At 38.9% G+C, this 12,609-nt stretch overlaps 2 protein-coding genes across 2 annotated transcripts in view; one reads left to right on the top strand and one right to left on the bottom strand.

Moving 5' to 3' along the window:
- The window catches only part of unc13d (unc-13 homolog D (C. elegans)), a 48,715-nt gene extending 40,208 nt beyond the window's left edge, over positions 1-8,507 (bottom strand). The window contains exon 1 of the mRNA XM_062056278.1: positions 8,454-8,507. The gene's annotated coding sequence lies outside the window, so the exon portion shown is untranslated. The remainder of the gene's footprint in view (positions 1-8,453) is intronic.
- wbp2 (WW domain binding protein 2) lies at positions 3,871-11,702 on the top strand. The gene is made up of 8 exons (XM_062056292.1): positions 3,871-4,103; positions 7,037-7,145; positions 7,229-7,364; positions 7,455-7,547; positions 8,259-8,405; positions 8,477-8,596; positions 8,777-8,853; positions 10,749-11,702. Exons 1-8 carry the CDS (start codon positions 4,045-4,047, stop codon positions 10,794-10,796), a joined length of 789 nt encoding a protein of 262 aa, XP_061912276.1. The 5' UTR covers positions 3,871-4,044; the 3' UTR covers positions 10,797-11,702.
- The last annotated feature ends 907 nt before the right edge of the window (positions 11,703-12,609 follow it).

Below are 12,609 nucleotides of genomic sequence, written 5' to 3'. Positions count from 1 at the left end.
CGAAAGCAGCGCTAAGATCAAGAAGCAGCAACATAGATGAAGCATCAGAATCCATCGTTAGCAATAGATCATTAGTCATTTTTGCGAGGGCTGTCTCCGTAGAGTGATTTGCCCTGAAACCGGACTGAAAAGGTTTTACAGAGATTGTTAGACGCTAAGTGTTCATTTAGCTGGTGTGCTACAATTTTTTCGAGGATTTTCGAGATAAACGGAAGGTGGGACACCGGCCGGTAGTTTACCAGGAGATCAGGATCGAGGTTAGGTCTTTTGAGTAGAGGATGAATAACCGCTTTTTTGAATGCTAGGGGAACAGTGCCAGAGGAAAGTGATAAGTTTATAATATTTAACACTGATGGACCTAATAATACAAAAAGCTCCTTGATAAGTTTCCCAGGAATTGGGTCAAGTAAACTTGTTGTTTGTTTTGTCCCATTTACACATTTTGACAATTCCTCCAATGTTATTTCATCAAAGAGAGAGAAACTATTTTGGAGGGTGGTATCCGTCGTATATACAGTCGTATCTGTGTTAATAGAACCCAGTTGTAGCTGAAATGCATTGTCTTTAATCTCTTTTCTAATGACTTCAATTTTCTTATTAAAGAAATTCATAAAGTCATCTGCTGTGTGGGTGGAGCTACTGGGAGGAGTCCCTTGTTGGGTTAGCGATGCTACTGTACTAAACAAAAATTTAGGATCATTTTTGTTGAGGTGGATGAGATTTGAGTAATATTTAGCTTTAGCTGAGGTAAGCATGCATTAATAAGTTATTAAACTATCACACCATGCTTGATGGAAAACCTCAAGTTTAGTCGCACGCCATTTGCGTTCCAGCTTTCTACATGATAATTTCTGGGCTTTAGTTTCTTCTGTAAACCATGGGGTACGCCTTTTAGGGGCCCTTTTTAGCTTTAGCGGTGTTACACTATCAATGGTGTCGCGCAGGGCGTCATTAAAGTTGTTAGTGAGGTTATCAATAGAGCCCACATAATTTGGGAATGGTGCCATTACCGAAGGCAGTAGGTCAGTAAGAGTCGTCGTTGTGGCAGCATTAATGTTGCGGCTGCTATAGTAGTTATTATTATTATTATTAGTTTGTTGACAATGAGTCAGAACTTCGAATTTTATAAGGTAACGATCGGACATTACTTTAGTGTATGGGAGTATCGTAACTTTAGAGGTGGTGACACCCCTGACAAGCACCAGATCTATCGTATTACCGTTGCGATGCGTGGGTTCATTTATTATTTGTGTAAGACCACAGCTATCAATTATAGTCTGGAGCGCCACGCATGGAGGGTCCGATGGGGTATTCATATGGATATTAAAGTCCCCCATTATGATTATATTGTCGGCGTGCGTCACTAGATCAGCAACAAACTCTGAGAATTTACTGATGAAGTCCGAATAGGGCCCAGGGGGGCGGTAGATAACAGTCAGGTGGAGAGGCAGCGGTGTGACAAACCTCAAAGTGAGCACCTCAAACGAGTTATATTTATTATTTAGGTTAGGTGTAAGATTATAGTTTTCATTGTATATTAGTGCGACACCCCCTCCCCTTTTAAGAGGTCGGGCAACATGTGTATTGGTTTAGTTAGGAGGAGATGCCTCATTTAGCGCAAAAAAATCGTCTGGTTTGAGCCAGGTCTCGGCGAGACCAACGACGTCAAGTTTGTTGTCTCTAATGACTTCATTAACTAATAACGTTTTGGAAGATAATGATCTTATGTTTAAAAAGCCCATATTATAGGTAGTGGGCTGTTTTGAGGATTGTTTGTTGAAATTATCCGACGTAGCAATATTAATAATGTTGCGTTTATTATGCGTATTGCACTTTAAATAGTTTCGACCATATCTAGGAATTGATACGACGGGGATATTCAGATTGTTTGCTTGATGTTGCGATAAACTGAACGCATCATAGTTAGCTACCTCAGTACAATGTATGTCTGCCTCTGACACGGTCACAAAAGAAAAAACATTATGTGAGTTGTGTTTTATTCTAAGAGAATTGCTATGTGTGCAGGGATTATCCAGCCTGACGCCGGCTAGTTGTAGTTTAAATGGCTTCTTACCCGGAGACTCCACGCTTCTTTGGTTAGCTTTTCTCTTTGTTGTTAGCCCCGCTCGGCAACCCCGCTTCTGCTTCCGCTCGCACCGCTTACGTCGTCTCCATTGGCGGTCACCGCTAGCACTTGACGCCGCTGCTACAAAGGCCGCTCGATGTAGCCCGCGAAGTATTCCCATGCTAGCGAGGAGGTCCACCGTACATGCATCTTTCAGTCTATAACGACCCGATCCCTCCACATCCAGAATTGTCTGTCGGTCGTATGTGATCACAGAGTGTTCACGCTTTGTGCCAGCCATGAAATTGACAGAAATGACGGGTGTTTTTTGCCAAATCGCTCTACACTCCCAAGAGCGTTAGCATAGCCGCAGCATCACCATGCGCCGCCATCTCCCCAAAAAAAAAAAAAAAAAAGTGTTGGTTTTCATCCAGGATGTCTCTGTACATTACTGCATTCATCTTAGTCTAGTCAGGGAGGTGACCAAGAACCCGATGGTCACTTTGTCAGAGATACAGCACTCCTCTGTGGAGAGAGGAGAACATTCCAGAAGGACAACCATCTCTGCAGCAATCCACCAATCAGGCCTGTATGGTATCGTGGCCAGACGGAAGATATTTCTTGGTAAAAAGTTTGCCAAAATGCACCTGAAAGCCTCTCAGATCAGGATAAATAACATTTTCTGGTCTGATGAGACAAAGATTTAAGTCTTTGGTGTGAATGCCAGGCGTTATGTTTGAAGGAAACCAGGCTCATCACCCGGCCAATACCATCCCTACAGTGAAGCATGGTGGTGGCTGTATCATGCTGTTGGGAAGGTTTTCAGCAGCAGGAACGGGGAGCCTAGTCAAAATGGAGGGAAATATGAATTAATTAATGTACAGAGACATCCTGGATGAAAACCAACGCTTCCCATCCAACCTTGACAGGTGCTGCAGAGAGGAATGGACTAAATTGTCCAAAGATAGGTGTTCCAAGCTTGTGGCATAGTATTCAAAAAGACTAGAGGCTGTAGGTGCTGCCAAAGATACATCAACAAAGTATTGAGCCAAGGCTGTGATTTTTTAGATACATTTGTAATATTTATAAAAAAAATTCACATTGTCATTATGGTGTATAGTGTGTAGAATTTTATGGACAAAAATGAATGTATTCAAATTTGGATTAAGAGTGTAAGATAACAAAATGTGGAAAAAGTGCAGCGTTGTAAATGCTCTCCAGATGCACTGTATACTGCATACTGCCTTCATAAGGAAAAAATACATTATCATTGAAAATAGAAAAGTGTAACATATTTACAGCAACAATTGGTTAATCCTCAACATATAAATGTGCATATGGTATTTAGGGATACAGCATGTTGCTATTTCAGAGTGAAATGCTGTAACACCACAATGAAAATGACTACTGTACAGCAGTTTCACTAGTATACAAGTTACACATGTCATTTCCTTCAATAACGTTCCATCAATCAATCAATCAATCAATCACTTACATAGCCCTAAATCACAAGTATCTCAAAGGGCTGCACAAGCCACAACGACATCCTCGGCTCAGATCCCACATCAGGGCAAGGAAAAACTCAACCCAAAGGGATACAATGAGAAACCTTGGAACCCATCCATCCATTCATTCCATCCATACGTACATTTTTAGAATCCAAACATAATTTTGCTTGTATTTGGAATTAATTGCACTAATAATTTAATTGAATTAATATAATAAAAAAATAAAACAATTTTAACCGCTCAAAAAGTACAAATATTTATATTGCGTTATGGCGCTGACGTCACTGGTGGGCGTTACCCTTGACTACCGGAAGTGCAGGTGCATCGCTGAAGCTAGCAGCGTAAAACATCTTTCCAACTATTAGTGTTTTAAACGTTCCCAGGATTTAGACAGGCCTGTAAATTACAATTTTGATAGAGGAGCCCTCATATTTGTCATTTTGCTGTCGGGAAGTGTGGAAATCCGTCGACATGACTCTAAACCAGAACCATTCGGAGTCCGGCGGAGTCATTATCAACAACAGTGAGAGGTAACGTCACCGCGTAGAACCTAACCTGCTAGCAAGCTAATGCATCATGTTTAACAACTACAATGGCAATTATACACTATCTGACCCATGCACAAATAAAGCCGAATTAAAGAGTGCTGTCAAATTAAGTAAATAGCTACACACATAACCTATTAATAATAAGAAAAGACAGGCAGGACTACATTGAAGCTTATAACGACAAAATTACTATTGAAATGTTGACTGTATTACAGCAGGCTTGGGTTTTTCTGTCAAAGTAAATTAAACCACAGCAGATTGTGCTGGAAACTGCCAGAATGACTCCTTTGCGTCTGACCGAGATTCCAGATTAGTAAACTGTCACTATATGGAATGTAAACCTAATCCTAGCTATTTAAAGCAGGAGTCCCCAACCTTTTTTGCACCAGGGACCGGTTTAATGTCGGCATTATTTTCACGGACTGGCCTTCAACGTGTGGCGGATAAATATAGCAAATCAGTGCATGAAAAAACTCACCATAACGTTGAATTAGTGGGAGCCCCTGTTCTTTTCCCTTTGCAAAATAGCTCTCCACAGACTTTTGTTCTTTACTCATTTTTGCTAGTAGTAGGCTTTGTTTTGGCTTTGGTATCTGCTGGCTTATAGGTGATACATCCCATTCAAGGACAAGAGCATGGATATATAAGAAAGCTAGAAATACTTGCCATTAGTTCCAATAGATTTATGTGGATTCCTATTTCCATTCTAAAAGTGATGTGTTCATATTTTGTTCAATATTTCATACGCAGATACACTAGTGTTAGCTTTTTTTGGTCCGATATTCCATGCGTAAATACGTCTGTTATTGCTAACTACTTGTGTAATAGGACTATGTGCAATAATACCTGCACTTATACTAGGCCAAAGGATATGTGTATTTTCTTCCTTCAGCACAATTATTATATGCAACAATTTAACACTTCTCTAATCTGCCTAATGCACTTGAACTATTTTAGACACTTTGTTCCTGATCTGCCCTGATCTTAGGTCATCAACCTGCCGCGGACTGCGTATGGAATCTAGCTTTTGGCTATGATTTGGCACCTTTACATTTTATGTGTTTATTAATGTGCATTGTCCCATGTAACAAAGATGTAACAAGTATAGCAAATGGTGACTTCCTATCAGGAGATTTATAAGACATCTATGAACAAGCTTATTGGTGTGTCTGGTGGGACTGGCGAAAGTTAAGTAGGAGAAAATGCGGTCGGTTATAAATTATTTAATGTCTCTGTGCGGCCCGGTAGCAAATGCGTCACAGACCGGTGGTTGGGTACCACTGATTTAAAGTACAGTAAGTGATGGGCAATGTGTCACGTAATAATTGCACAACAAACCTTATCTAATCGTTTCATTTTCATTGTCTAAACCAGACATGTGTAAACTACAGTCGACCGGGAATTTGCGACCCTGTTAAGTTTTTTAATTAAGCCCATGGAACATTGTCAAATTACATTTTGAAGCATTTAACAAAGAAGCTGTACCAGGCAATAGGATTTTAAAAGCTGTTTTTAAATTTTCGTAAGTCTTGAACTATTAAAATACTTCCCTTTTCCAGTAATATAAGGGTTATTATGGTAGCTCCATGTCGACAAGGTTTTGTTACAAAGCAGAGTGGGTGTTTGTTTACAGAACAGCCCAAACCAATGTGATGTACAGGGACACAGAAGTCATGAAGAAATTATATTTGTTTTTGACTTTTAACAATTTGTTTTTGTATTTCGCCATGTTGTTTGTTGCATTTTTGCCATGTTTTTGCTTGTTTGCAGTACATTTCAAGGAAGTTGTCTGGGAAGTAAAGAAGTGTTTATATATACTGTATATAATTTTATTTTTATTTTTTTTTACAAAAAAGGCTACTAGCAACAAATCTAGCAACATAGAGATTCTGACATGACAGCATCGTCATGCAAAGCTGCCCCACCTAAAACCTCCGTCTTGTTTGTGACATATAAAGTAAACAACTAAAGAAAGCGGCAGGAAAAAACAATTGTTTTACTTTTCATGTTTTTACTCTTTTTTTTTTTTGTCTCTCTCGCTTATTCTTCTCTACCTAGAATTTCATGCACATGTGTCGTGGCCAGTTATGAAAATGAGGCGATGACATAATCTACTGAAACCTTCCAATTTTTTAAACCCAGTGTGGCCCCTGATTCAAAAAGTCTGACATAACCAGAGCTATGGCTGCAGCTATTGATCATTTTAGTCAGAGTAATTTATTGATTAGTTTGTTCGATCAATCGAGTGATCAGATAAAATACACTTTATAGCCTCAATATGTGTTTTAGGGAAAATAGTTGACATAAACTTTAAAATGTTCTGCTTAGAGTAACCTTCATTCTTTTTTTTCTAATAAATGCACATCATCAACATTGAAATTGCAATTTCACATGTGTGCATTCGTAAAAATTACATTTAAAAAAATAAACAAATCTGCTGTTCTCCGCCTCATAGATCACTGCTCTCACAAAACACCGCTTTATGTGCGCTCTATTGCAACGGTCGTGTGGAAACTATGTCAGCATATTTAAAGTTGTATAGGCACTCATTGCGATCTGGATTTCATAAATTTTCATTAATTACACTCGTTAAACAATTAATCGAAGCAACAGAATATAAATCAATCTTTTTCTAATCAAATTAATTGATTAATTGTTGCAGCCCTACATATTCATGTTTTTCACTTGCTGTTTTGTCCCCCCCGCAACGACACATGCGCATGTAATTCCACAGGATGCTGTAAAAGACAGGAACATCATGGCCATCTATGCAAATTAGATGACGTAATCTACTGAAATTTTAGTCTGGCATAACTACAGCCTACGTTAGCAACCTAAAGCTTTGTTAGTTTGATATTTGTCTTCATCAAAATAATAAGATGACTATTTTGTGTTCATGTGTGGTATTGTCTCAGCGTTTTAATGAACCATGACAACGTGGAGCTGGTTTTCAATGATGCTGACAGTTTACCTGAGGCCTTCAGGAAGAGCAAGAAGGGCAGTATCTTTCTGACTCCATATAGGGTACGGCTCAAAATGACCACTATAAGCTCAAGTTAGAAACCGTGATGTGTGAGTCCAATGTGTGTGCTTTCTTCTGGCCACAGGTAATTTTTGTTGCTAAAGGCCGAGATGCCCTCAGGTCCTTTATGATGCCTTTCTACTTGATGAAGGGCTGTGAGGTCAAACAACCGGTACTCGGCGCAAACTACATCAAGGGAAACATCAACGCGGAACATGGAGGTCAGTGTATGGTCTCCTGTATTAGACAAATATCAACCTATTGTTATTGTTGTTAAGCATTCTGTTGTGTGTTGGTGTTATTTCTGCTAGGCGGCTGGGAGGGCAGCGCTATCTTTAAGCTTGTCTTTGCTGCTGGAGGAGCCATAGAGTTCGGGCAATACATGCTGCAAGTTGCTGCGCAAGGTAAGGTCACAAAAGCAACACTTAAATACAGTCGTCCCTCGTTTATCGCTGTTAAGGCCGTTAAGTAGGAAGCATTAATTTTAAATCAAATGTTTTTATAGCTAAAACAGAAAAAATTGTGTTTATAACTTTCTAAATGTATTTTAACACCATGAAAGCCCTCATGACATGAAATAACACCCTTTAGTCCCCTTAACACTCTTTCTAACTGGTGACCTGAGGGCCAAATGGAGTTCAGTTTAAATCTTGGTAGACAAATATTTTTGCAGCAAATTTCTAAAAACACTAGATTGCTAGCAAACATAGAACACTGCGGTCCAAATTTATGATTTACAGAGCTGAGGCGTCCCTCAAGGCAGTGGTCCCCAACCACCGGGCCGCGGCCGGGTACCTGTCCGTGGATCGATTGGTACCGGGCCGCACAAGAATAAAAAATTTAAAAAAAAAATATATATATATATTTAAAAAAAAAAAATTAAATCAACATAAAAAACACAAGATACACTTACAATTAGTGCACCAACCCAAAATACCTCCCTCCCCCGTTTACACTCATTTGTACAAAAGGGTTGTTTCTTTCTGTTATTAATATTTCTGGTTCCTACATTATATATCAATATAGATCAATACAGTCTGCAGGGATACAGTCCGTAAGCACACATGATTGTATTTTTTTATGACAAAAAATAAAAAATAATTTTCATGATGCAGCTTCCAGAGGTCAGCCAGTAACTGCTGGGTTTGGTGGTTGTCCTTTCATGGTGAACGGGGCGTATGCTTACCCCCCTCCCCCATCCCACGGGGCATACCCTGTCGGACCCCCGCCTGACTACGTCTACCCCAATCAGCCTCCTCCAGGTAGCAGCCCCCCAAAACCCCGCCTCCCCCAGCCGAGTATCCTCTAACCTTGCGTTGTGTGCACCATCCAGATGACTTCTATCCCAACTCAACTTTCAACGGCTCTGCAGCCTTCATGCCTCCACCTCCATATTCATCTGCCCTGGGCCAGCAGCCCCCACAGGACCCTGGGCTCCCTTCTTCAGCTGCAGGTGAGTCTCTCCGTCCCGAAAATACACATTGACTTTTTAAAAAAACATGACACTTAACCACAAAGTGAAGTCATATCCATATAGTATGTGTTTATTACCATCTAGCGAGGGTTTAGATGAGGATGCTACAGATCTACATTTGCTAATAAATGCTTTTTTTCTTACCTTGTCCTTTTCCAGCTGAGGCTAAAGCGGCTGAAGCAGCTGCTAGCGCTAGCTGTGCCACGCTGCCAACTACACATGTGTACCTGCCAGAGGTAAATGTAATGCTTTTATTATACTTGCAGTATTTCCTCCTCTCCAATAGGCCTCACTGGCTGCTAAAAGGAACACGTGCCTTCAATAAACAACACCTCAGGAAATAAGATATGATTATGTGGCTAAATACCTTATCTCTCACACAACATTGCCAGTATAAATTGACATAGTGGGGATATACGAGTGTGTACAGTAGTATCTCAACTTACAAGCTGGTTCTGTGACGGAGCTCTTAACTCAAAACACTTGTATCTCAAATCAACATCTTTCATTGAAATGACTGGAAATCAATTTAATTGGTGCTTGGCTTCCCCCTCAAAATAGCACTATTTTAATATGTTGCATGTCTTTTAAAAAGAAAAAAAAGAACTTTTAGATAATAAATATTGCATAAAACAAATAGAATGTACTACAAACAACTACATTGGTTTATGAAGTAATGTGAAAATAATGTATATCATTTACCCTGGAGAACAAACTTCTACCCTGCTTCTCCATATTTTCATGGATAAATGTCCGCTCGTCAGATATTATTTTAACATTCTTGGCTGGCGTTAGACTCTTTCTGCTTTAGTATGGTGGAGACTCAAAGTGATGCGCTCAAATAGCTTCACAAAGTTGGCGACACGCTTGGTCATGTTTTTGGTGATTTCTTTCTTTAATTCAATAAATATCACCCACTTCTTCTCAGCAGTGTCTTTCACACTCACTTTCTTCTTCCCGTGATTGGAAAACAAAGTTATGTCAGACTCTAGCTATAAGGTAATGCTAGCGAGTAAGATCAGATGGTTTGGGTGGAACTAACGTGTTGCATTCTGACAATCGCTACGCCAACTAGGAGGCTCATAACCCCAATTTTGGATTGCAATTTAAAGCATAAGAGTTAGCAGAGAGACCACTCAGTTCTCCAAACACTTGTGACCTTGAGCACTCTTAAGTTGAGGTACCACTGCATACTGTACTGTACACTCTGGGCGACAAAACTATGTAGTTAGCCCTCGTGTATTGCTGTCAGTTAGTTGTTGCTGTGGTAAACTCATTTTAATTATAAATCAAATATTTTAATAGCTAAAGCATAAACAACTTGTTAACAGCCCTCAAAATACACTCTTTAACATTATGAGAGCCTTCAAGACATGAAATAACACCGAGCCAATCTGTGGCCATGATACTGAACAGCGTGCTCTGAATGGTTTGGTCTTATCTAGGGGCCAATATTAACAATAGTATTGATATTTTTAGTTAATTTAGTCATTTTTTTGATTGAAAATGTTTAATTTAGGTCAAATATACATCAGTTAAGTTCAGTTTCAGTTTATTTCGAACATGCATACGATACAATGTAATGCATCACATATTTCCAGTTTCATTACAGCATGTCCGAAAAGGAGTAGGAAGAAGCTGAGCTTATTTAATTCTACCCCTTTTCATACCATAGCAATTTTATCCCATGGAATATGCTTTAAAATAAATATGCAAATTCAAAGCGTGATGTGACAAGAGATGGCTGTATGCATGTTTTATATATTTATTTAATAAACTACAAAAATAAAGGAACACCTAAACAATAATTTTAAATAAATTAAGAATGTAAAGTACATGTTATTGTATTAGTAACATATTTATATGATAATAATATCTATATTTTATAATTTTTTCCTCAATATGTATTTGTGAAAATGTATTTAATGTATATTATTAGTATTGTTGTTAAATAATATTATTACATATTTGGTGGTCTACGCTGTGCAGCTGAGTAAATACTTCTCCACAATTTAAGGAAATATGATTTATCGAATTAATTATCAGTCAAATATGCAAACGTCACTCTGAATGTGATGACCGCCTGCTTCATTATTTAGTATTTATTGTTGTAAATATTCTCCTCCCCCAGGACAAGCCTCCCCCTTACTCTCCTCCAGAAGACAAGAAGAATCAGTAGACTGCTTGACTTGCATCCTCCATTTGATTTTGTCCAAGATCTTTCGCACTTTTCTTGTCTTCCCAGCAGGGGGCGCCGCTATTGACGACATGACTGACAGCTGCCTCTCATAAAAAACTACAACATTAGTCTGTTGTTTTCGTTGTCGTTGAGTAAAATTTTTTTTAGGGTTTTCTCTCCCTCATATCTCTGACAGCACCCCTTCTTCCAAGACCTACTCATTGTTAGTCCGCTACATGAATTTACATGACGACAGCTGAGGTTTGGAGTGATTTAATACTGCGTAGATATTTTTTTCCCCTTTCTTTTACACGTCTTTCTTGAAAACTGTTCCTGTTAATTCAGTTTTGCTGTGACACTTTTTATTACTAAATAATAACCGTAAGAAAATGCTATGGTACAAATTGCTTTGCTGAGACAAGCTAAATTATGTCATTTATTTTTCTACCATTCAATTGTACATATATGGAATATACTGTAATATAAAGCTCCTCACTACAGAACAGTTTTCTTTTTTATTTTGTAGATCAATGTATCCCGTGTGTTTTTTCACTATCAGAGAATAACCTTGATCTGAGATTACGAGTGTAGAGGAGGCTCAGAGCAACATACAACTATGATGGATTATCTTTAAATGTTGGGATTATAGACTACTACATGTTAAATTTAACCATTAGTGGGGAAAAAATGCTTTATGACCTAGCTATAATAATAACATCACCACACTGTATATGTTATTATATGGCTGTGCAATGCTTTGGGCTCCTGCTTGCTCAGGCATGGCTAAATGTGCAATGACGCTTCATAATATTTCATCTTATTTATGAAAAATAACTCAAGAATAAAGCATTATGAAGGCTGAAAGACATTTATTACATCAATCTTGTTTCATGTGTTTATTGTATGCATTTATGTCATGATGATACTTGTCTAAAAGCTGATTTATTTCAGTAGTTCCACAAATGGAACCCTTGGTTTGACTACACATTAAGTGGAATATTTCAAAAATGTATTTCTTAATCATTTTGACGATTAGCGTTGACACCAGGCAGCGCGGTGGACTATTATAAATTCCTGGTTCTCACTGTAATTAAAAAAACAGCAATTTCCTAAGCCTTTAATTGAATTCCTGAAATGCACACTTTTTTATTTACTGAGATGCACATGTAACGTAGCAAGTGAGCTTGTGCTTCAATTTAGTCCTTGATTTTGTGCTTTTACACATGCTGGAATTGTGGTGTGGTGATTGTATGTCAGGGCATTGAATCCATCGCAATCCGACTGATCAGATTGTCTTACAAGACGTTTTGCCTCTCATCCTAGCAGGCCTCATCATGCTCTAGTCCGAGGCCATGGTGCAGGATTCAAAGTACTTATCCTCTAAGAATGCGGACACACCCACACCGTTATAGTTATGGCTCAATTGTGGTGCAAAACGAGTTAACATACCTCTGCCAACACAACAATACCTTCGTTAGGATGGAGTCACTCGTTAGCCTTCCGTTCAGTTGCATCGACATTCAATGTGGTAAAGGATCAAATCTCTTAGGAAGGACTGAGATGAAATGATAGGTGGTGTCCCCTCTCTGTTCAGAACTGTGACATGGAGGCCTGCCTCACTCCACTTTCAGCCCACCCATCTCTGTGTCCCCTCCTGCACCAGGACCTTGGACTAGAGCTGTCCCATCTTACTGAAGTATGTAAGCATGAACTGGTGAAGCCTGCTCAGATGAGAAACAAAACGTCTCCGAAGACAAACAGAACATTTCAGGTCATACAATGTAGTGGAACATTGAGAAAAAGAGCTGAGTGG

The sequence above is a fragment of the Entelurus aequoreus genome, linkage group LG08, assembly GCF_033978785.1.
Source record: "Entelurus aequoreus isolate RoL-2023_Sb linkage group LG08, RoL_Eaeq_v1.1, whole genome shotgun sequence".
Classification (NCBI taxonomy): Eukaryota; Metazoa; Chordata; class Actinopteri; order Syngnathiformes; family Syngnathidae; genus Entelurus; species Entelurus aequoreus.
This window is presented reverse-complemented; position numbering and strand designations above follow the sequence as displayed.

Coding starts and splice junctions, on each gene's coding strand:
- wbp2 (XM_062056292.1), top strand. CDS start 4,045: ATGACTCTAAACCAGAACCATTCGGAGTCCGGCGGAGTCATTATCAAC. Junction 4,104..7,036: donor ATTATCAACAACAGTGAGAG/GTAACGTCACCG, acceptor GTATTGTCTCAG/CGTTTTAATGAACCATGACA. Junction 8,406..8,476: donor CCCCAATCAGCCTCCTCCAG/GTAGCAGCCCCC, acceptor TGCACCATCCAG/ATGACTTCTATCCCAACTCA.